The sequence below is a fragment of the Camelus dromedarius genome, chromosome 27 (genome assembly GCF_036321535.1).
Source record: "Camelus dromedarius isolate mCamDro1 chromosome 27, mCamDro1.pat, whole genome shotgun sequence".
Lineage (NCBI taxonomy): Eukaryota > Metazoa > Chordata > Mammalia > Artiodactyla > Camelidae > Camelus > Camelus dromedarius.
In genome coordinates, this window is record NC_087462.1 from 19,967,930 (window position 1) to 19,993,177 (window position 25,248).

At 41.0% G+C, this 25,248-nt stretch overlaps 1 protein-coding gene across 6 annotated transcripts in view; it reads right to left on the reverse strand.

Moving 5' to 3' along the window:
* Window positions 1-16,981, reverse strand: part of FBXW11 (F-box and WD repeat domain containing 11) — a 112,440-nt gene extending 95,459 nt beyond the window's left edge. For 4 of the 6 annotated variants that reach the window (XM_031437790.2, XM_031437785.2, XM_031437784.2 and 1 more), the window contains exon 1: window positions 16,794-16,981. In XM_031437790.2, the coding sequence (XP_031293650.1) occupies window positions 16,794-16,838 (45 nt within the window). In that variant the 5' untranslated portion in view covers window positions 16,839-16,981. Of the gene's footprint in view, window positions 1-2,489; window positions 2,511-8,111; window positions 8,274-16,793 lie in introns of those variants that run through there. The other 2 variants (XM_031437789.2, XM_064480093.1) reach the window with 2 other exon arrangements.
* Window positions 16,982-25,248: the final 8,267 nt, after the last annotated feature.

Below are 25,248 nucleotides of genomic sequence, written 5' to 3' on the forward strand. Positions count from 1 at the left end.
TTGATTTGGGTAGTGGTTACACAGTGTAGTGTACACACATGTAAAAATTCATTGAGCTGTACACTTAAGATTTGTGCCCTATACTATATGTAAGTTAAACACAATAAAAAATATATACAAATGCCCTTCAGCCAATCTTTGCTCATTCATTGAAGCTGCAAGTTTATTACACAGTCCAGTATCCAGGTGTGGCTCTTGCCAGTGTGAGTCACTTTCATTCCCAGTCTACTCATTTACATTTTCTTCACGTCTGTCTCCCTCGGATCATCTGAGCTAGCAGTGCTACTAAATATCTGCTGTAAATGGCATTGGCAGTGGGACAGGATAAAGTCATGTCCCAACGAGACAGGGAGGATTTCCAAAATACTTATTAAGAACACTATGGATGGTTTTAATAAAGGTATAATGTTAAATCTACGGGACAGTCCCTTGTTGATTCATTATCCTTGTGATTAAATTCTTGCACAGACTGTGGGGAAAATTAAACACAAGCAGCCAGCACTCTGAAAACAAGTATTAGCATTGCTAATATTTTTGCTTGAAAACTTACTTCCATAATTATAAAAAAAAGTGGTTTTAAAAATCACATTATTCATATATACAACTTTCAGAGAGAAAGCCGTGTCAGAGTTACTTTGTTGAAGCATGTTATTTGCATATTGCAAAACTAAACACAGTGACAATGCATGAAACTATTACTACTGTCTTCCAAAATTAACCAATAGATTATAAAAACAGGTAGTTAATTTCCAGAAACTGACTTACAAATGCAAAGCATTTTAGAAACAGGATTTCATGTTTTAATAGAGTGTGATTTACATTCTCATTAATACATACACACACATACTCATCTCTATCAATACAACCTACCCATTCTACATTTAAAATGTCTCATTTCCTCCCCTTCCGCACCATCTGTTACTATCTTGTGATTTCTTCCCTGGAACATTCCAACAGTCTATTAATTGGTCTCCCTGCTCCAGTGTATCCTCCAAACTGACTGCCAGAATGACCTTTCTAAAGCTTTCAAAATCTCTTTGAAAAAAAGAGATTTTGCTCAAACTTTCAAGTCACCTCTCTTCTCAAACCATACCCACCATCCTCACCTTTCCTCTCCTGCAGTGATGACAAGTTCAAAAGTAAAGAAGGCCTTTCCTGGTGACCAGGAAAAGTACAAGCCTTGACTCAAAAAGGCAGCCACTACTCAGCTCCAATTTTCAGGGAAGGCCAAATTAGTGTTTTGACATTGAATGTCTTAATTTTTTTTAAATATACGCAGATCAAATAAAAAACATCCGTGCATCTCAATCTATCCATAGGCTCCTTATGTGTAACTTATGACCTAAAGGATAGGATATGGCCAAGATCTGGTCATAATCTCTTTGCAGATTTACCTACCTCAATCCCTTCATGCAAACTACATTCCAACAATCCACAGAACTACTTACTTGTCCCTCCTGACAGACAATATACACCACTGCCTGACAGCTGTCATCCTCTCAGTTACCTTTGCTAGGAAATTCCTCCCCCTGCCACAACACATCCACATTCATGTCTAATTTTTGCTCAGGCCTCAAAGAGTCAACTTTATAAAAATTTCCTTTATGAAATTCCCTTCCTTTTCTAGCTCCCACACACTTTATGTCTACCTCTCATGATCCTTACCAGTTTTCACATTATACTACACTTTTTTATGTAAAAGACTGCAAGATTCTGAAAGCAAGGTACACATCTGATTCTGTTCTTTTTATTTACCACAGGTAAAACAGGTTACCAAACAGTACCTGTTCATGCACATGCTCAATTATGAATGAAGTTCTTTATCTGCCTATCTGCATAACAATGAGAACCTCAACTAGATGGCCACTACACAGACTTTTGAGAATCAAAGTCTAACAAGTTTAGAAAAATATTCCTGTAATATTAAGTTTGAATCAGAACTAACACGAACTCATGGTTCTCTTTTAAATATACTTAGTTCTGTCCACTGGAATGGTTTAGAAGCAACGACAAACCAATAGTATTGATTTTTGGTTTCCAAACACCATTCTCCACTAAAAGGAACCACAGCTTCTCAGAGAAATGGTTGGATTCCCAATATGCAGGGCAAGTAGAAAGCCAAGAAACAAACCAGAACTGATGGGTTCACACCTGCTTCCTTTTTGAAGGGGCTCTCATTAGCCAAATCTGGGACAATCTGAGCATCAGTATAAGACTGCAATTGATTGTTAACACACTGAACAAATAAAAGTCCATGAGAGTATGGTGATACACAAAAGGAAGGAGGAGAAACAGGGATGGCCTCTGTGAATGCTAACTAGTAAATGGAATGACAGAAAACCACAATTTTGTAACTTATATTGTAATAACTGATTTCAGGATCAGGATGCTGAAACCTCTGGGTGAAAGGTTGTAATGGAACAGGATATTTACAAGGTACCAAAATACTGTCCCATAGATTCCATTCTAATAACAGGATAAAACCGTACCTTGATAATGGAGAGATCTGGCTGTTGCCACCTTAGGCAAGGGGTCAGATTTGGCACAGCTCTTAATGGGGTAACCCGTCATCAGGTGCTTCCTGACATGACTCAATGCAAAGTACACTTCACCTGTGATGAAGCATTCTTGTCAAAATGTTTAAACGGCTGCAATCAAACCTCTCACATAACTTCGAGTTTACAGGAAGTACAGGAGCTAGAGAAACAAGTTAAATAACACCATGAGGAAATAGTTAAACAAGTAAAGAATGTTGCACATCCTACAGGACAACTAACTGAGCTGGACTCTTAAAAAAAAAATCAATTCTGGAAGAAGAGGGAAAAAGGCAGAAGGACTGTTCAATATGAAAAGAAATTAAAAGAGACATCACAACCAAATTCAAAGGGTGTATTTTGTTTGGACCCTGTTTTTGTTTTTTAAAGAGGAGTGCTACAAAAGGCATTCCTGGGACAATTGAGGAATTTAAAATTTAACTAAATATTTGTTAGTGTATTATGGAATTACTTTCAGTTTCTCAGATGTAAAAATAGTATTGTGGTTTTAAATATGTATAAAATATATGGCTATATATATTTGGTTATATATGGAGATACATACTATATATACGGTGTGTATGTGTGTGTGTATGTGTGCTTTTAGAGAGAGACTACTCTTATTCTTAGGAGACACACACTGAAATGTTCAGAGGATAAAGCATCATGTTTGCAACTACATTCAAAATGTTTGACAACAAAAAAGGGTATGTACTTGGAGAAAGAAGGCCAGGGAGGGGGAGGAGGAGGCTTGAGGGGAGGGAAGGGAGGACCAAGGGAACTAAGAGAGAAATCATACAAATACGGCAAAATGTTAACAACTGTTGAGTCTAGGTGGTGAGAGAGTACAGGTGTTTGTTGTACTGTTTTTTCCTCTCTCTCTCTCTCTGAAATTCTTCATAATAAAAAGTTAAGGGGTAAAAAAAGAGAAGAGCAATTCAAAAAGCAACCAGCTTAAAAATCCATGTTAACACCATCAGTGTCAGGAAATAGAGTACTCTTAAGCAAAACCTCTGAGAGTATAAATTGTTGCAACGTGACCAGAGGACAACACGGCAATGTCTATCAGACTTTTAAAGCGCCTATCCAATGACATTTACTCCCAGGGATCTGTCCTGAAGATACACTCCTCCATATGTGAAATTACACACATACACATCAGGTTATTTTTTACAGCATTGTGTATAACAGCAAAAGACTGGATTCAAATAACCTCTATGTGTATCAGTCCAGACTGACATCACAAATTATAGCACATACAATAAATCAGCATGCATCTTTTAGGCATCTCTTCAAAAAAATATGAGTGCTCTTTGGGAACTAATATTAAAGATGACCACGTCATATTTCACATTAAAAAAAAATCAAGGTGCAGAATAATGTTCACAGCACCCACACATATATATGAAGACTACACAAGAATGTGGTTGAGTAGCTGGAGCTAAAAAGAACGGGAAATGCTTTCCCTTACTGTGTACTCCTTTTTGCACCTTATGAATTTTGTATCATAGACATACATAATATATTCAAAAAAGTTTTCTGTGAAGAATTGATTGTAGCTGTAATGAAGTCTTCATATCTCCATGCTTTCATTACCAAAACCTAATTATAGAAGTTATAGCTCACCTGGGAATTAGGGTCTAAAGTCAGTACATAAGGTGAAAACAGTATACAGTAAAAATTTTAAACATAAGCCACACTGGACCAAAACACCATCTCAATAATTCCTACACAGCTCATTTTCACTCCAGCACTTGAACAATTCAGTGTTTCCTCAACTGACTAGTGGATTAAACAGCTGGCTTGTACTCAGGCCTCATGTTATGATGTTAAAAAACGTGTCTTTACAATACCATAATCACATTCATCACAGCTAGACTAAGACAGGCTGAAAGAAGAGCAAATTTCCATTTCCCATTTCACGCTTGATCCAGAACGTTCACTGTTTAGCTTACTTCTCCTTTGTTTGTCACCAGATGCAAAGAAATGAATTTGATAAACGTACATAAGATGTGTAGTAACAACATGGCGCTTTAAAAAACACATTTCAAAAACTGTACCTCTATTAATTCAACGAACCATTACAGTGGAAAAATCACAACCCAAACATAATGGGCTAATTTGCTGCCTGGGAATAGGTTTGTAACAGTTCCCAGATCAAGATGAAAAGGAGTGGTAATACCTCTTGATCAACATCACACATGACCCCATAACCTTAGCTGTAGCCATTCCTTTACATTAGCATTTCCATACACAGGTAGAGATTCCCCAATCTTCACTGTGAGCAACCTTATAACTCCACTAAGTAAAGTCAGCTACCACTAAAGCTAAAATAAAAACTCCCAAATCTTTCCATACCTGCTCTGGTGAGCTCCAGATCAACATTCCTACCAGAGAACTTATTTTAGAGGAGTCACCCATAAGCAACTCAAATTCATTATAAACTGAACTCATTCTCTCACTCCTCCCCACCCCTACTCCCCTTAATCTGTTCTTCTAGTGTTCCCTATCATGGAAAAGAGAACAAATATCCATTCTAAAGCCCAAGGCAAAAACCTAAAATTCATACTATATTCTATCCATCCCTTACTCTTATAACCAATCCCCAAGTTCTGTAGAAAGCAAACCCCCAGCACGCCACCCCCATCATGGCCACTGTCAATGCTTTGCTTTGCCCTTCATAACTGCTCACTTGAACTAACTGGTCCTCCTGACTTCAGTCCCTTCAAACGATCTTGCACACAACTGAAAAGTTAACTTCTTAAAATCCAAGTCTGCTTACGTTACTTTGTACTTTAAGAAGAGAAGGATGAAGACCAAATCCAAAAGTAATGCTATAGTAAGCTAAATACAAGGCCATTTCACATGATATAATGCAAAAAGAGTGTACCACCAGATTTTTTTATGGTATGTTCCTAGTCTACCCCACACTATATGACTAAACTAAATACACTAGTAAGTGTGTTTCAGTAAAATAGAGGCCACAGGAAAGCAAAGAAAATTCAACTGCCTTCTTAGAATCAAAAGTGAACACAAAATGGATCATAACAGTAATAAAGGAACCTTAAGGAAAACAAAGGGCTTCCCAGATCTGTAAGACAAGGGTGAGTTCAAGCTGAATGTATTAGCATGTTTGAAATGAATGCTGTAATCAGAAAAGGATCTGGCAAATAAAAGCAAATGGAGAAGCTGAAGGAAGAGGGAAAAACCATCCACCCCTAAACTGAAAGCTGAATGAGGTTGTCTCAGCTCCTTAGCCCCTCCAAGGTCAACAAAAAAAAAGTCACTTCCCAGGTCAAGTTCATGCTAACTAAACCACCTGACTATGATCTGACCTGATAGGTAAAGCTGACCGACAGGAAGAGAATATTCCAGTCATTTGACTTGAGTCTTCAGGTCCCCCTAACTACTGTTATTTGAAAAACTTAAAGTGGCATATTAAGTAGGACCTAGTAAGCAAATATACATATCAGAAAAGTTTATAATAATCGTGCCAACACACACATATCATTATAAATTAATAAACTGGAATTCTGGCTTTACACATCATTGTTGCACAGCTGGTTAACGAATTTAAGTCCAACCCTGGGATGAGGAGCTGCTTTCAGCATGCTGATCAGATTTCCAAGAGTGTTAAATCCAGGACCAAATATAGGATAAGGTAAATTCTATAACTGTATGTGTGGCTATTGAAATTAATTAAAATTAAAAATTCTGTTCCTCAGTTAGAGCCACTTTTTAAAATATCCACATGTGGCTACCACATTGAATAGCACAGACACTGAACATTTCCTTTATTATAGAAAGTTTTAATTGGACAGCATTGTTCTCGAAGACAACCTTAAACTAACCCTACTGTAAGTTCTCCTGAGACACAGCTGGGCAGGTAGTCTTGGATAGCTAACACAGACTGCTACAGAAAGTAAGAAATAAGATATTCAACAACAATTGTTTCCTTTCCCTTTGCAATAATTTCTTGAAATCAGAATACACAGTTTTAGCTTTCAGGATTTCTGCCTCTCTTTTTATCACTGGATGACACTCTAAACTTGAGGCACGGCCATTAGAAGCACATCCTCTGAAGCCAGACTGCCGGGACTTGTAACTTATCTTTGTCTCTTACTAGATGTGCGACCTTGAACATGTTAACTACTCTATCCTTCAACTTCCTCATAAGTGGAAATAAGTGTACCTACTACGAAAATAAAATGAGTTTAAACATATAAAGTGTTCAGAATTGTGCTCAATACAGAGTAAGTGCCCAGTAAGCGTTAACTACTACGATTTTTTACTACCACCACCACCCTGACAGCTCTTCACGTCGCAAGTGTGAAAAATGCTCACCTAGGAGAAATATTAACAAATACAAAGAATTAAAATAAAACAACAAGCACCAAGTCGAAGTGTCAGTCTACGATAAAAAGAATTTTTTTTAAGAGTAAAGGAAATGGCTAACATGGAGTGATGAAATACCAGAAAAAGTCATGAGTTGCCTGACAATGTCTCACTTGTAAGGCTAACAAACCGCAGGTCAAAAGAAGTCTACATAATAAGCTACTGAGCTATTTAAATATCCAATAAAAACTAAGGAGGAACTGAGAAAATACAGGTTTGAGTTCACTAGACCAAATACTTTCCTGCATAAACACATTTTGACATTTACATGTACGGCCTCCCTTACACTCCCTAAGTTACCTTTAGGTTCACTTGATGAACTGACTGAAGATCTTCTAATCTTTTCATTAAGTAGGGAGAGCACCAGACATAATTAAAATACCATGCCCGATACTGCTCTATCACATGTTCTCCAAGTGGAAACCGCTGTAGAAAACCGTACCTCGCTCGGAACAGTAGACAGACAATATGAAAATCTCCAAGTTGAAGTACAAACCTCAGGAAATGTAGTCATATGCAAAGACCCAGAGCAGATGGAGACACACAGACCTAAGCTTAAAACTTGGCTCTGCCATTTACTAACCATACAATCATCCCAAGCAATTTGTACGTATTAAATTATGAGCTTCACTTTACTAACTGTAAACTACGGTAAAGCACGTGCCAACTGAATGAGAAATATGCGTAAAGAGCCTACAAAAGCTCCTGGCACTTAGAAGGTGCTCGACAGAGAACTGTAGTAGCTACGGCTGGTCAATTTCCCTGAGAAGACCCTCTGAGAGTCCTAAGAATAAAAGACCACTACCCTACACGGTAACTACAAAAATTATTTTGACCAGGTATTAACTATAAATCACAAGATAATGCCTCAAAATTATCATTATTTTTATATTTTACAAGCTATTCCTCAAACAAAATTCCCTTGTTCACTATACTGTATTCCCTATCAGACTGTGACTACAAACCATTTAGGCCTATTCAACAAAAATAAGTGCACTTCTTACACTGAAACAAAGTTTTTACCAGCAAATACCTTCACTAATCCACACCCAAACATGAACCCTAAGCACAATATCTAACATTTCTTCCTTTCTCTATTAATGGAAAAAAAGTAAAGAAACTTTAAATTTCTCTCAGAGAGCTGAGTTCCACATAACAAAACAATACAGGGTCATTGCTTACCTGGAAAATATTTTGTACTTCAGATCCACCAATCCAGAATGAATGGGGGTATTCCCTTTCAGACTAGTCTGAGAAAAGACAGCAGTCAAGCAGCTTCCAAGATTCTTTCCGTTTACTGTATCCAGCTTTCTTCAACAAAATCCCAAACATGCACTTCGGTAACTGTTGAAAGACAGAAAGCAATCCATACACCCACCATGGCACCAGCGGCAAAGGACAGCCACCAAGAAATGGAAGGAAGGGTCAACGGAGTGGTGGATCTGAGGCACAGAAAAAAAGTTACAACCCCTGAGTGAGCTCTTTGGTATAAAAGGTCTGCAGCTGCACTGCTCACCTCTGTGTTCAGAGAAGGATAAGAAATTCTACATGGCAAAGAAGGAAACACCCCTAATATTAATATTTATTCATGATAAATATCATGCAATCTCCAAATGAGAGCAGCTAAAAACTTAGTCTATTATCCACAGGAATTGTCCCAGACCATTCAGCTACAGTGAACTTCATTACCCATTTTCTAAGACAGCTCCTCTACTATCACAGAAAGTCTGTCAACCAAAACTAACATGGGAGGGCTCAAATATCTCCCAATTAAAGATACGTATTTAAGCACCTAACAAGAAATCTTTTAGTTTCTACATATAAGACATCAATCTACATATCACCCAAACCTTCAACCCTCGGCTGAATAATAGGACATTTTAAAACACATGGCATAATTTTAAGAGTGAACTTCTGACTCAATAAAAGCCAATCCCCACAATGGCCAGTCACTGGGTAAACTAGAGAAAATAATAAAGAATAATAAACAATTTATTAGATGACACCTTTAAATACATAAGCCCAGTCCACATTATATCAACATTCTTTTATTACCACACCAACTCTTCCACTAAACTGTTAATTCTAAACAAACTGTAAGGGAGAGAAAAAAAGCATTCAACAGGATGACAAAGATAAAAACTGAAAATTCCAAAGACTGTGAAGCTGCTTACATATAAATTTGCTACTTCCTCAACTGCCACACTACTGCCAAAATGTTCCGATAGTAATTATAATACCTACCTTGATTTAAGGGATACTAATGGGCCAGGCAGTTTACATTCATGACTCATATTTAATTCTCAAAAAAGATAAAAAGAAATAACTTGCCCAAAGTCCCACATCTACTAGGTGGTAGAGCCCATGCCTTTTTCACAGAGCACTGTGGCTTCCCAATTCCAAGGATCAAAAATGTCTTGATTCTTGAGCAGAAGAAACCAAGCTGTCCTTTCAAAGGTCCTACGTTAACTGACGTCAGAATGGAGAACCACAAAAATACGGAAGAGTAAGTACTCCAGCCTAGCTAAACTAAAATACAACTGAACTTGTTGAGCCAATCTGAAAGGGCCAACTCTCTGGATGTTGTCACTTAAAAAAGCATTTCTTTAACAAAAACCATGCAATTCTAAGGCCCACAATATTAATGTTATAACAAAACACATTATAATGTTGCCCAAGTAGACTTTGTGTTTAGTGGCGAAGATGTGTCTGGGACAAAGAATCCCAAATCCAGTTGAAACCGAGGAATTTTAAAACTCCAAAATTGGTCCATAAATAGTCCACAGGTAAAAACTAAAGATGTTCTGATTTTTCATGTTATAGGCAAACTGAAATGACTGACTGAAAGACCCCACCAGTCAATGATTAACCTCTCCATAACAGTCCGGTGGAAACAGCCTATACTTTCAACTTAAAGGTATTACGTAAGTCAAATCTCAAGCAAAGATTAAGTGCTCAAGTTTCTTCCGTTACTTGAGAGCCTAAGAATAAACTGGAAATCCAATTCTGATCAAAGCACCTAGTGGGCTACGACTCGTAGTCAGTTAACTGCTCAAGTGATACACTCCACTTTTCAAAGTATAACTCACTACCATGACCAAAATGCTGAACAATTACAGCAAAACACAACCACGACAATTTGACTAATGGACTCATTTCCGAGCCTCTTGCACTGTCAGGCCTTTTCCTTGTATTAGTGAGCTAATTTTCCCGTTTTCCTTCAAATAAACATTTACTGAATGCCTAATTGGTGGCAGGCCTTATGCTAGAGGCACAAAGACACAGAGCAGGAGTAGAAGGACTGAGTCCTTCCAGTCATCTGCTCTTTGAGTCTCCGGAGAGATCATTCCACAGAATCAAAATATATTTTATTATTAGTTCCCAAAACTGGTTAAGTGTTCTCAATTCAACTCTTAAAAAAAATAAAAATACATTTCTCAGGTTCCTTTTTCTCAATAGCAAAGTTCTCACTTAATTTTTCTTTTTCTTCTGTGGATCAGAGGTTTGCTATTAGAGAATGGTTTCCCTATATTCATTGTACTTATATTTGCACATCTCTCTACTCACAGACTTTTTTTTTTTTCAATTTACATGTTAATATCCCACTGTGTCTACTTCACAGCTTTCAGTCTGTGAAGGTCTTCATTGTTGACTAACCCTGAGAAAGAATTTCCTAAAAATGCTTCCTGCTAACATCACCAAACTCTGCAATCTTTGAATTTTGTTAAAACAATAATAAGATCCAGGTTAGAGATACCTTACTGGACTGTCAGGTCTTCCTGGTTTGTCTCTCATTTGCCTACAAAGACAAACTTCCTGTTAGGCAATTGCAATCAGCAGAAACTTAACTGAGGGTAACGAGCACATTCTTGACCAACAGGTTTTCCCCCTTTGTCAACTAATTCAAAGAAGAACAATACAACGCAGGAGGAAATCTTGTATGACAGTCACCGCTTATTCTGTTAAAGGTCAAAATCACCAGCTTCGCTAAAACAAGAATAAGAATTTGAAAATCCTAATGTCCGTGTCTAAACTAAACTGACCAAACATAAATCACAATGCTCAATGGTAATATGAACAGTCACCAGCCTCTTTCTACCAGGATACCTAATACAAGGTTAAGTTGGTTCCTTCCATAGTTAGGCTACAGGTCTAATTACGTCAAACTAGTATTTTTTAGTAACTGTAACAGTACTTCCCAGATTTCCAAGATAGTACTGATTCTGTATGATTTCATCATTTCCCCCAAAGATGGGTTATTAAGTGTATGGCTAAAAGCGACTGAATTTTAGGCCTCTGTAAAGCTTCACAAATAAATACATGCACAAATCATGGGGGAAAATCAAAGCCTTTTTCACACCAACTGTCTTGATTGTGCTTTACAAAATATGGTCCCTGTACCTGTGGGAAGAGTCAGCATGGCAGGCAGTTGCTGAGAGACAAGACTTTGCAAGGTCCTTTCACATACACCTCTCATAATTCTCCCAACACTGGGAGCAATACCTACATTTTCTTATTTTTACACATAATGAAATCATACCAGAGAAAGGTTAACTTTCTTAAGGTCACACAGCCAGCAAGTCACAGCTAGGATACAAATTTAGGTGTTTCACTCTAGAGTCCATGCCCTTTATGCTAAATCATGCTTCTCTAAGGTCACAGGATCCTTAGAACTTATGGACTGTTTGGCAAGTTCATATCAACAGAGATAAAAGGAGTTTGGTTTCCTAAACACTTTGCTACCAACCACTCTCTGCAATGTATATAAATCTATCTGTACGGTTATAAAAGTCTGTAAATCATGCTTAGAATGTCTGTGGATGTCTGTGCACCACTTAACACCCTCCTCTTCCCCTCAGCAGTCCTTCTCTATTTAGCTCCACCTCTATCTTAAAATTATCAAAAGGAAATCTTAAAAAGGTTTCATAGCATGAAAAAAAAAAAACCCAACCAAACATTAACTTAAATCAATAAATATCTATTGCATAGTTAAGCGCTAAGCATAGCAAAGGATTCAAAGGACAATCAGATATGGCCTCTGATAGGAAAAATTGGATAAAATCACAAACTTTTATGATACACAGGAAGGATAAGTCCCGTAAGAGTTAGGAACAGATTATGATGAGAATTCGTGAAATATTCCAGAAAAGAGGATGGCTAAGACACAGGCAGACAGCGACAATACATGTAAACAATCAACAGGAAAATTCAACTCAACATGACTGAACACCTACTACAAGAAGGCACTGGGAGAAGTTCATCTTTTAATAGGGGACACAAACAGGAAACTCTAACACAAGCCCAGAAGGGCTTCAAGATAAATACAAAGTGCCAGAACTCATTTATTTCAGTTAAAGATGATTATCACGCAGGCAGTGCAAGAGATATAAAAACAAAATGGTAACTGCCACCTTAATATAAACTGACATCAAAAGGAGGAGAGGGGATAGGACTTTATTGGCATAAGTGGAAGAGAAGCTTGCTGAGATCCGACCTAAACCAATCTGGCCAGAAAGCCAACTCTTAGGTCCTTTCCGTAAACATCAGCAGCCTTCACTATCTGGGTTAGGTTAGTTCACATCCATCCTGACAAAGGAAACAGTGTTGAGCAGAATCTGAGGAACCATGGTCTTGCACGCTTTGGCTGGAATATAGAGTAAGTGAGGAAGAAAAAGCTGTACAGGAGGCTAGAATTGGAATTACTAGAACTTGAAATGTTTTCTTTCCTTTAAAGTATAAATATCATCAGATGGAACCCAGGATCCCAGGTACCTCACAGCGCAGAAAAGTTTGTTTCCAGAATTCATAGGATCAAACAGGACTACTCAGAAGGATACATGTGCTGTTCTGTAAATCTGTGTAACGGGCTAGCAACCCACCTGTGCTCCACAGTGCTCTCAGTTTTCAGGGTACAACAGTCAGGGCCAAGAGTGCCAAGACTTGTGTGCAGGATCATGTTCATCCTTGTCAAATCCAAAAGGACATCTAATCTACTCCAAAATTAGGGATAAAAATTGATGATATTTGAGTCACAGCCTTACTGCATTTGGATCGTCCTTAAATCTTTGTCTACTTAATCTGCATTTGGTAAATCAGCACATGGCTAGAGGTAGATAAGGATAAGTGATGATGACAAAGTAAGACCCAATTTCTTAAAGGAGTCACTAAACAATCCCACTTACTCCGCCTACAAATCCAATGACAAGAGGGGGGGAAATCCACAGAGAGAAACATAGATAGTTCCAATCACCTAACTCAGTCTCTTGCATCTCCTTGGCCTTGTGGCCTGTATGTACTTCAAAAGCTCTAAAAATAGAATTGATATTACAAATTCTGAATAGGTCCAATGCATTGTACCTGTATTACTACATTCAACAAGTAATATAGCCACTTAGAGATAATACAGAAGGGAAATGACTCACTTAAGGTCACTTAGCAAAGAGGGGAACCATTCAGTGGCCAACAATAGAGTACAAACTGCCCACTACTGGGGGGAGGGGGGGTGCTCACATCCACAGAGGAAGCAGGATCACCTTTCCTAAACTTTTAACATCAACTTCTGCTAGCTTCTAACAGGCAGGACTAACCATCTTTCTCTTCCAGGTAGCAGCTCTGTGAGTGCTTTCTAGTAATAAGTGTCTGAACATTAATTCACATTCCTAACTCAAGAGTTAAACATCATATATAGATACATGACATATAATGGCACAGTTTTCTGTCCATTCTTTCCAGTGAAGTCCACCACACTAGACATAGCCTGGTGAACTTTTGCGTATTTCCAAATGGATTACTACTTTTCTACCTCATTGATAATAAAGCTAATTTTACCAAAGTCAGCAGTTTGAAAAACAGTCCCACAAACTAGGTACAGTACAGGGCCAATCTAAGGCCATGAAAGTCATTTGGTGGTTAAATTATTCACCACCAGCCATTGTAAATTCAGTTGTCTCAATCAAGAGTTTATAGTCTATATTAAAGACTGAATCCTATGAGGTAGTTTAGCTGGAGAAGCACTCTTTGTGGACCTGGCCTAAGGCAGAGATAGGAGCCACAACAGGGGTTACATTTTGAAGATTTAATTATTCTCCTATGACTAGTTTTATTTCTTAGTAAACTAAAAAAGTGCAAGGAAACAAGGAGAAGGAATCAGAATCAAAGGAAGTAGAGGGATGAAGATTAAGAAATTGGTGATACCCAAGAAATCTGTTTCCTTTCTTTGATACAACATACTCTGGAATATCAGATGAAAGTTATCCTGTTAACCATTAAGTACCAAACTGGTACAGGCAGAACAATCACAAATATTTGAGTAGCGAAGCTGACTCATAAAAAAATCTAAAAATATTTCATGCTTTAGGCTTTCAAAAATACCATCAGTTTAACTCCTTCCACTCTTTTAATCATGTTACATTAAAACCAATATAAAAAATATTTTTAACCTAGTTCTGGAAACTGTAATTAAAATGCAATGAATACAGAAAGCCACATGCTATTAGATTTTAAGGCATTATCATTCCTACATTTGATCCTGGATTTAGCAAATCAGTTGTTAAGTACCTACGCTATCTACTACACTAAAATAAATACATATATATTTATGAAAAGGGTTGCCTAAGAGTCAACTGGTAGCCCTTTGAGGGAATATTAAAATCCATATATTGAAAAGCCCTTTTAAAATTGATCTAGATAACTACTTTGTTAAATTTTCTTTGTTAAATTTTCTAAGGATGCCAGTTTATAATGTCCTTGAAAAGGCTGAAATATCTTTTCAGGTCATAGATAAATACAATCATGTAAAATCAAAACTTTTTAAATTTATGAGCAGAGGAAGCCAATATATTTAGGCCAGACATTTTTTTACAACCATTCAAAGATACTAAATGGAGTACACTGTATTTATTCTAAATCTTTCGAAAATTAAGACATTTTAGTTATTTTTAAGTGAATGAAAATGAAAGGAACACTGAACAGTCAATTTCAAAGTATTAAGTTATAACTTTTCGATATGAAGTATTCCTTCTGTTATTAAATAGATGTATTGTACTCGTAAAAATATGTGCTATACATGTAATTCCAATTACAGTATTTTACCAAAATAACCCCCTACAAAATTTGCCGAATATCAAAGGCTTGACTACAAATGTTTGATAAGTTATACTGAAAAGGAAAAAATTTTAATAAATGAAAATCAAATAAAAACCCACAGGTGACAGTGTCCCTTAGAAAGCAACCACACATGTGAATGCGCACACGCACACATGTGAACGCGCACACGCACGCACGCACACGTACACACAAATCAGAAACTACCAGTTTTTTTCCCTCTAGTTTTCAAGACTGCTGGAGAAATCTAGTGAATTATGCAAAGGACAGCAAATATTAAGCTGCCTCTGTATTTATGCTACTGTACTTCCATTTTTAAAACATGCATCTTAACTCCCCAGATACCATCATCCACAGAAACCATGCAGCTATCCAAGTGACTTTCAGTGTCACCATTTATTATTTATAGCATTAAATGGGGGAAGTGGCTCTGATGTCACCGACCCTACCCAGTGGAACCACTGACTCAATAAACATTTTCAAACTGGAGAAAATCTGGCTAGGAAAACATTTTGCTGTGTTAAGTAGATTCTTTCACCTTTCCTCTCAACCTTGGGGTAGAAACTGTTACCTTGTTAGGAGAGATACAAAGAAACTGTCAAGGTTTCCACAGGAAGAAAACCTGGGCATGTCCATTTGCTGAGGCAGACTTCCCCCTCCCAACTCTCCAGAGCCCAGTTTGATTTCCCTAATGTTCAAATTGGCAGGTACCAGCTGCCATATTTTATTTCTTCCACCAGATCATCCACCAAGTAGCAAATTCTTCGTTTCTAGTAGCCACTTTCTTGTGGTCCTGTTTCTAAAAACCATTCTGGCTCCAAGTCCTAAAGCGGAAGGGGGTTGGGGTGTTCGTGAGGCCAGGGAGTCTGGCCTGGCTACCAATGGTTTCTAACAGAAAAGTGATCGCTTCCCCAGGGGCCTAGGATCCACCTCCCCCCTTTTTTTTTCTTTTCTTTTTTTTTTTTAAGAAGAAAGAACTGGCGGCAGTGATGAGGACAACCCCTCCCCCTCCTCCCCAGTTTCCCAAAGCAGCTCTGGAAAACGTGAAGTTACAGTTTCTCGTTCCTGGGAGATGGAATCCAGAGTACCTGGGGCCTTGCTTATGCAAACATCCCTCTTGGCCGAGTAGGAAACCCTTTGTCCGAGAAGCCGGACACCACAGGGGCCCAGGAAAGAGGCCCCTTATCGGTCACAGTCTCAAATCCGAGAGCTCCCCACCTCCACCCCTGTGGGGCCTATGCCGGCATCCACACGGCCCTCGGTTGAGGAAAGGGTGCTGAGACCCCTTCTAGGACGCGGAAGCCGAGGCCCTCCCTGATCGATATTCTCTGTACCCCCCTCCCATCACCATCTCACTCCGTTTGAGTGGGACTTGCAAGAGCGATGCAGGCCGGGGCTGGAGAAATGGGGGGGGGGGGGGGATTCCCTACTAATGGGGAAATGAGATGCTGGAGTGAATGTGAGCCAAGGCCATAGCATAAGCGAGCGAGGGTCGTTCGAGAGATGGGCCCGAAGACAGGAGGGAGGGAGGGAGGGAGGAAAACCGAGGGGCATGGAAGGGGCCGGGCCAGGTCCGGCCTGAGATCTCCAGGAATCCAGAGGAACCGCGCCGGGCCGGAGGCCAGGGAAGGCGGGGGGCCCAGGTCCGGGCCGAGGCAGCGGTGAAGGGCCAGGGCCGGCCTCGCGCCGGACGTTGAGGTGGGCAGGCCCGCCCGGGGCCGGACGGACGGAAGAACGGACGGTCCAGCGGGCCGCACTCACCATGAGCTCGATGGTCTTGTCCTCAATCACCGAGTCGGGCTCCATGGCGGCCCCGGCGGCCCCGCCTCGCTCTCCCCGCGCAGCAGCGAACGGCCCGGGCGGAGGAGGCGACGGCGGAGGCGGCAGAGGCGGAGGCGGCTTTCGCACCCACTCTAGCTGCCAGCCCGCCCGGGCCGCCGGCAGCTCCGCCCTCCCCCTCGGCGAACGCAGTACGCAGAGCGAGGACTACAGCTCCCAGCAGGCGCCGCGGACACCGCAGAGCTTTGTGGGAACGAGAAGCTGACACCAGGCCAATCTCTCCTAGAAGCCGGAAGCTGAATTCTCAGCCGAAAGTAGCACGGGACTGTGAGTGCGAAACTTGCAGTCCTGAAGAATTAAGGCCTCCCTCAAGGTGGGGTCTCGGGATAGCTACGACTACATATCCCAGAAATCCCTGCGCGCGGGTTCTCCTTCCGGCTAGTTTCTCCTGATTTCCTGGCAGCCCAAGACTACCCAGACCGGGACGGAAACTCAGAGGCAACTCTTCGCTTGTCAGAGCTCCTGCGTGCGACAGATTTCCGCACATGCGCAGTCGGTGTCCGCACCGCCCACTCGACGCCGAGGTAGTGGTGCGGCTGGTCCACTGGAGTCTGCGGTGGAGTGAGATGTTGGCGACAGGTGAGTTCTAGGTGCGTTACAAGGGGATGGTCTTGGGGCTCGGGTGTGGGAAGGGGCCAGCGAGCGAGAGAAGCTCGAGCAAAGGAGGAGGCTTGGAGAGAATGGGCATCCCAGGAGTGAGGGGTTTGAAAATTTAGTTGGGCTAGATGAGCTGTGGTGCTGTCTGTATGCACCACATACTGGGAGGTGAAAGGGAACCTGTATATATTGAGTTCCTTTTACTCATTCATTCGTTCAGAAAATAATTTTTAAACTTCCAGCCTCTGCCGAGTACCAGCCTAGGCACTGGGAATCAGCTCCGAACTTTACAGACAAGGCTTCTCTTCTCAAGGAGCTTAATTGGGGGGGGGGGGGGGGGACGACATTAACCACCAGAGTGATAGTTTCTAAGATAGAACACAGCTGGAGACCTGGAGACTCCTAGTGAGTTCTGCCTCCGGCTCTGTGTGAACTTTGTCAGGTCCGTCAGTACCCTCTAACCAAAGACGACCATGAGCACACAGATAGCTGAGCAAGCGAGATTTATTCCTGGTTGCAGGGAGGGAGAACACACACCATGAAGAACCGTGGGGCATCTCAGTAGGCGTTGTCAGGTGATTTGGGAGAGGGTTTAAGGAAGTGGGGCTGTACTCTGGGTAAAGTGCTGTCAGGAAGTGGGGGTAATTCTGTGATTGGGCATCTCAATAAATCTTACCTAGAAGGAAGGAATACTACACTGAGGCTAAAGCTCTAATTGGTAGAGAAACAGGAGTCCCTCATTAACCAGGATGGAGGATATTTGGTCATTTTTTATGTTTTGGAAAGTGTACATGTTTTATCTGCATTCAGTGGTCTTGCTTGTGTATTGATGTGTCATGGTCCCAGAATGGCAATGCCTAATGTTTATGTTCTGTGAAATTATGTTCCACAGGAGAAAGTGAGGCCTAGCTAAGAAGGCCAGGCAATCATCTAGTAACATTACTGCCTGCCTGATTGTATCAGGCCAGCTTCCAAATGTCAGAGGCTGCTTTTTCTCTTTCTCAGGTGTTTTGCATTCTCTGCACCTGTAAAGTGAAGCGACTAGATGATCTAGAAATCTTTCCATTTCCAAGGGCCAACTTCTTACAGTAATGTATATGCATGCAGGACACAGTGTAAGTTCTGTGCAGGTAGAATTTTAAGTTTCATGGTCCTTATGTGATGCTTTCCACCAAGGGAATTGAAACAAAAGCAACAGGAAGAAAGAGCACAGAATTGGCAAGTTATGGCCACTAACTTGCTGTCTGAATTTCACCAGATTCCTTTGCCTATCTGGGCCTTGAGACATTCGTTAGTAAAATAAAGGGGTTGGAATAAATGACCTCTGTTTTAGTTACCTATTGCATCATAGTAAACCAGCTCCAAGACTTACTAGCTTAAAATAGTGGTTTATTAGTCTTTACAATTGTGTGGTTTAACTGGACTCAGCTGGGCCCACATAGTATACTCAGAGGTTACACATGGGACTACAGTCAGCTGGAGCTCGTCAAAATGGCTTCTCATCCATCCTCTAGGGCCTCTCTCTTTACCTGGCTTCTTACCATTCAAGCTTCTGCTTCATGATAGCTTCCTAGAGGACAGGCCCCAGTGAGCAAATAAATGCTTTATCAAGCCTTTCGTTGTAACACACTTGTTAATGTCCCGTTAGTCCAAAACAAGTCATATGGCCAAGCGCAGAGTCAGTGTGGGAAGGGACTATGCAAGAGTGTGAGTACAGAGTCATGGTTCATTGGGGGCCACCAATGTAACAGCCAGTCAAGACCTCTAAAGTCTTGCCTGCCACAGAACCTAGCACATAGGGTTAGGGTAGGGGTCATTAGCTGAATATGAACCCCCAATATGTATTGTTTATCTTATACTGTCTTTTTTATTGTTTCAAATTTGACAGTTTCACATTTTAAAATCTGAATTTTTAACTTACCTTGAAAAGTTATACTATCTGACTGTATTGGATCTGCATGGCAGCAAAATGCAAGGGTTAAGTAGCAGTTGACCTTCTTTATGTAAAGCATGTACTCTATAGATTGCCACTGTTACCACTGCTCCCTACTGCCTTATATCTGCGTGCTTTACTCATTTAAGCTGTATGCCTAACCCATGTAGATATTTGAGCTTGCAGCCCTTGGCTTTGAAGCTGTAATGGAAATTACTCAAGATTTCTATCCCTTTATTAAAACCGTATCCCACCTTCCAGGAAAAAATGCTAATATTATTGTGTCAAATTCCAGGAGCTCAGTGAGATTAAAAAGTTATGTATATGACACAAGTCTTTCCCAAGCTGTGTAAGAGGCTAGTTGAACCAAGGCTCATCACTTTGTTCTCTCCTCTTCTCAAATAAGAACTCAGGTGCTCAGCAATTTTTATTGCTTCAGGTTTGATGCTGGCTCGTGATTAGATTTGGTCATAGATAATGGCAGAGGCCCCTGAGACATAGTTTCCCCTAGTTTTTCTGATACCTCTGCACTGAGGTTTACAAGAAATCCTAACATCAAACTGCCACAGGTCCACAATTCCTTCACCAAAGCCCTGAGGTCCAGATACGCTTCAAAATTCAGAGTTGTTCAGATCGTACAAAGGCAATATGCCCTTTCTCATGAGTACTTTTGAAGGTAAAGGGGGACATTTTAAAATGGTTTATTTTGGCCTGTGATGATTTGTCTGAATTCAGGTACATTGTAGAGAAGTATAGTATAGTAAAATTTTGACTTTTTACTCATTCCCAGCTAGCATCAAAGAAGGAAATTCTCTTGAGAGAGAATCTTGTGAAACCAAAGGAGAGAGAGTGTTGCTAAGAAGTATGAAAGGTAGTAGCTCTGTGCTTTATCCTCGTGACAAGGCTGCATGCCGTATCCATCTATAGAATCCAGAAAAAAAAAAATGGTTATTGTGAAATACATATGAGCACATTTATTTGAACTGAAAAACAAAGCCAGACTTTTCCTGAGAGTCTAACTTGGCTGACTGGTTTGATAGTGCCAATAATGGATGTTAGACAAGTTACATCTTTAGTTCTTTCATTTTTAGGGAAAAGCACTTAAAGCACATAAGGATGAACATTTCATCAATTAATGTATTGGCAAGCATGTATTGAAATTAATATTTGTATCTTCGCAACCCTCCCCTTTATTTTTTTTTTTTTTTGACTTACCAGGTTACATGAGATATCTCCAAGTGAAAGAGTAAAGGTTATATTAGAGTAGCACACACTGTGCCACCATAGCACATTAACCGTGTGTGTCAGTCAGAGAAGCAGAACCATTAAGAGTGTTATTATTATTAATTTTTTTTTTAACAAGGAGTTGACCTCATGTAGTTGTCAAATCTAGTAAAGTAATCTGTGTAAGGTGATTCTCTTTGTAGTCGATGCTAGATCTTCACATCTGCAGGGCAGACAGTCAGGAGGGAAAGACGGATGTGAGGGGGGGACGAGCAACCATTAGCCAAACTGCAGTCCATGAGGACAGATGAACCCTGTGTCCATTCTGATTGCCCCTGACCTTGGTGGTATGGATGTCCTGCAGGCTGGAGCCCTTGGTCCCAGAGGAGGCACACACCAGCCCAGGAACTAGAGAAGCCGAAGGAGGCTCTAGGAGAACATGGGAACTTGAGTGCAGATCCAGCCATTCTTCACACCAACGAAGCAAGTGGGCAAACAGGTCAGTGGCAGTGTGTGCAGGCTCCAAAATGACTACGGTTTCACGTCTACCCTCCAGAGTCCCGCACACATCTGTCTTGTGGCTCACCCTGATCAGAAACGTAGAGGAACAGGATTCAGGGAAATGCAGTTCAGCTGAGTCAAGCTGACGCATTACTAAATTTCCACACCCTGGAAACTTAGTGGCTTTATATACATATCTTGTTCATGCAAGGTCTAATGGAGTCAGCTAGTCCTCCGTCTTACAGTTACACTATCTGGAATTCATGGTCTCCTGTATTGCTAGGGTAGAGGGGAAGCTTACCAGCTGTTAACCGCTCCCTTGTCATTGTTCAGTGCCTAATCTCATGGCCCCAAGAAGCCGCAAGGGAGACTGAGTTTGGGGAACACAAAGAAATTTTGGTAGATGAGCTGTGCTACTCAGGTGCAATTCATATTCATCTAGTATATCTTGGTAGAGACTTTTTGTTATGCTTCCCAGGTATTGAGAAAGTGAATTTCTCCAATGATTATACAAAAAAATTATTTTACTAGTCAGGTGGTTTCTAATACTTCACTCTCAAAAAACTGAAGGAGAACTCAGTCGAGTTTTAATGATAATTTAAAATAACCTTGCTGACAGATCACTGTGTAATATTTGACATAATAACTTGGAAAGAATCGAAAAAGTTGCATAACATTGCTGAGACGATGTTCATTCTCGTATTAATAAGTCTTCTTAGTACTAACATCTATAAAAATAAGACCTAAAAATAAATTTGACGCTGAACCCTGTCTCATTCTAGGAACAGATACTATTTATGTGTGGATATGCAAACTTACTTTTTTTAATTACTTGTTGATTTAAAAGACGTAGTTATAATAAAATTCTGTTTATGTTTAATCATTATTTATCAACATGTTAATATACTTATTATTTGACCAATTGCATTTAATGATAATTATAATGATAATTTAATCCAGAAAGATCTTTTTGCTAATATTTCAAGCCTGTGATCGCAGAAAGTACAAATTATAACACAGCATGCAGAAAAGAAGTATGATAAGGTGATCAATAAAAAGCTTTCAAGCATAAAAATAGGATAAAAATCTCTGGGGAAAATGGAATGGAAATATGAGTTCAGGAAGGAAAAAAGTGATATAAAATTTCCTCCTATTAGAAGAGCTTATTCATGTATATTTTTAAAGGATGATGATATAAAATTGTTATTTAAATTTCATTGAGAAGAGAAATGGAACAATTTTTAAATGTCAGTACCCTGAAAATTATATTCTTTTCAACTATTTAAATTTATGCTGAAAATTTTAAATATCAGTTTAAGAAATGAGTAATTACATAATGTTTTAAAATTCTTTTGGGGTTACACAAGCAAAAAGGGTTAAAGATGACTACTCTAGATCACTGTGGTGACTGCAGAAAGGGCCCTGCTACCCCAGGTACCAGAGTCTGAAGTCTGTGATCTTGAACAAGGCTAGCAAGACCGGACGTCTGCCAAGAAGTCTTTGGCCTAGATGTGAAAGAATTGGAAATAATATCGTTCCTCAGTAATAACCGAAGACATACCAGTTGAAATGACCCTCAGATAGCCCCTCTATTTGCCCCGCTTCTGACTCTCTGACTAGCTGCATGGTGGACTACCCACCCTGGCACTGAAGGTTGTTAGCAGTCTAACTCCAGGACACCTTTCCAACCTCATTTCTCACTGCTTTCCCCGACCTCGTGGTCTGGCTCCTCACACTCCCCTGAGCAAACTGTGGTCCCTCATAGTTCTGTGCTTGCCCATTGGTCTCTCCTGCATTTCTTCTCCCAGGCTGGGGAGGAGGAGGTGGGTACCTGCAAATGAGGTGCAAAAATGAGAGCCAGCCAGAGTGCAGGAGGTGCAGAATTCAGCAACTTTGGTATGAACTTCTGTGCCAGAGCCTGTCCCAGCTTTTTCTGCAGGCTCTAAGCAGCTTTGAGGGTACAAAATATTAAGAAGTTTATCCGAAGGAATATCCTAAGTTCTGAGGAAACAGACCAGCAGAGAACAGGTAAAGAAGGATGAAGTTATATAGGGATTTCCTGATGAACTCTTTATTCCCCTGTCCTGTGGAAGAACAGAGAATTTGCGCGACCTAGGTTTCAGTCATGAATCCCAAGGAGTTTTGCTTGTGTATTCAAGTAGGGTCCGTTGTTGGTGACCTTACTCTGTTCCCTCCCACCTGAATGGGAGTGTTGTATGCCTGCCTTCCGCCTCTTTTCTCTCTGCTAGAGGAGCCTTATTACCAGCTGGGGCTCAGAATTATTAAACTGGGAGCAAACGGTATGCTCAAGGAGCCTTACGTAGGTAACAGGATGTCAAACTGGGACCTTTCAGTCTGGAGTTCAGCAGTGGCCTCAAAGGTACAGTAGGTGCCATTTTAATGCAAAGTCTTAAATGAAGTATGGAAGGCCTGTGAAGAAGGTTGTCAAAAAACCAGTTCTGCCAGCTAATCAGCCCGTCCTCCACTTTGAAGGTGGAGAGGCTTGGAGACGGATCAGAGATGGGAGAAGATTTAGAGAATTTTTCCCTCCTAGTGCTGCCCCATTGCATGTCAAGGGCCCTTCAGGGACCACTCAGAGAGACTGATACGTGTTCCCTGGAGTTGGGAGACTGGTTCACTGGTTCCTCATCTGTGTCTGAAAAAGTGAATGTCTAGGCCAAAGGCTGAGTGGGAGCCGCCTGTGGCCACAGAAGGGAAGTACTTGTCTTGGGAAGGGCTTGTACTTCCAAAGTTCTGAGGGGCAAAGATGCAAGATTTGTTGGGGGGCCAGCTGTAGATTCCACAAAAAGATTGTCCTGAAATAGTTGCTGACCAAGAGGACTATCTGGAGGGTCAGGGTGATCTGAACAGGTGTGCCTTGAGAGGGCAGTACACCACAGGACGCCAGATTGAGAGGAGAGGGGTTAGGGGTGGCTAGCCAGAGGAGGTCTCTCTCATCTGAGAGTAACAGGAACCCAAAAAGTGCCCCATGAGAGAAGATACTAGCATTTGACATGAAACTCCTGGGAGATACAGGTGCCAGATTATAACTGAGCAAGTCAAGACTTACTCCCCTGCCTCAGCCTGGGTTCCCCAGAAGCAGACCCTGAGTCAAGGATACTGACTGTGCAGGAGCTTTATTAAGAAGTGCCCGCAGGAGACACCCATTGAGTGTGGGGAGAAGTTGCGCTCTCAGGAGGAGAGAGAGGAGTTTGAGCTGCAGGCCGATCCTGTGGGTGCTCCAGAGTGTAAGTTTGTCCTCAGAGTTCGTCCTGACTTGAGGGGAAGGAACTGGGCTTTCCTAGCCCTAGATCAGTCAGCCAGCCCCCAGACACTCCTGGCTCCGGGCTTCAGGCAAAGCTTCACCTGTCGGAGGGCCGTCCTCCAAAGTGAGTGGTTGGTGTGGGCCTTTACAAAGGAAAGCACACAGAAGCCAGGGGAGGAGGTTAAAGGAACCCGGGCCAGAGCACTAACAGTATCTGCTGCAGGTCATCCCATACCCTGCTCAGATCTGCTTATATTTTACATTCAATTCACCTCATCACAACTTCTTCGAGACTAGGAGAAAATTTAGAAGAGGAACATTAGAGGCGTGAGCTGCAGCCTCCACTGCTATAGTTAGTCCCGAAGCTATGAATAATAATTTGTCATCTTCCTTTTTCTGTGTTCTAGATTTCCTCCCTCACCCTTGACCGTAATGTTTGTGCTGTTCATGGTGGCTCTTCTTGAAGGATGTCCCAAACCTCCATCCCTGCGAGGTCTGAGGCTCTGGATACCCATGCCTTCATCGAGCTGGGACGGCTGTGCCGTTCATCGTCACAGCCGGCCTGGGAGTCCAAGGGCTCACAGAGCTGATACCTCTGAGGGAACATGCGTGGCCCCCAGTTCCCAGGCCCAGGCGAGCTGTACTGAGTCCTGCTCTACCTCTTTTCCACAACGATGCATCGCATCTGTGGATCTTCTGAGTCTTCCATTTCCGTTACTGTCACATTTCATTTCTGCAGCCTCAGTGTATCCGTGTTAGTCTCCTGTGGCTGCCACAAACTCGGTGGCTTGAAACAACAGAAATTTATCCTCTCTCAGTTCTGGAGGCCAGAAGTCTGAAATCAAGGTGTGGGCAGA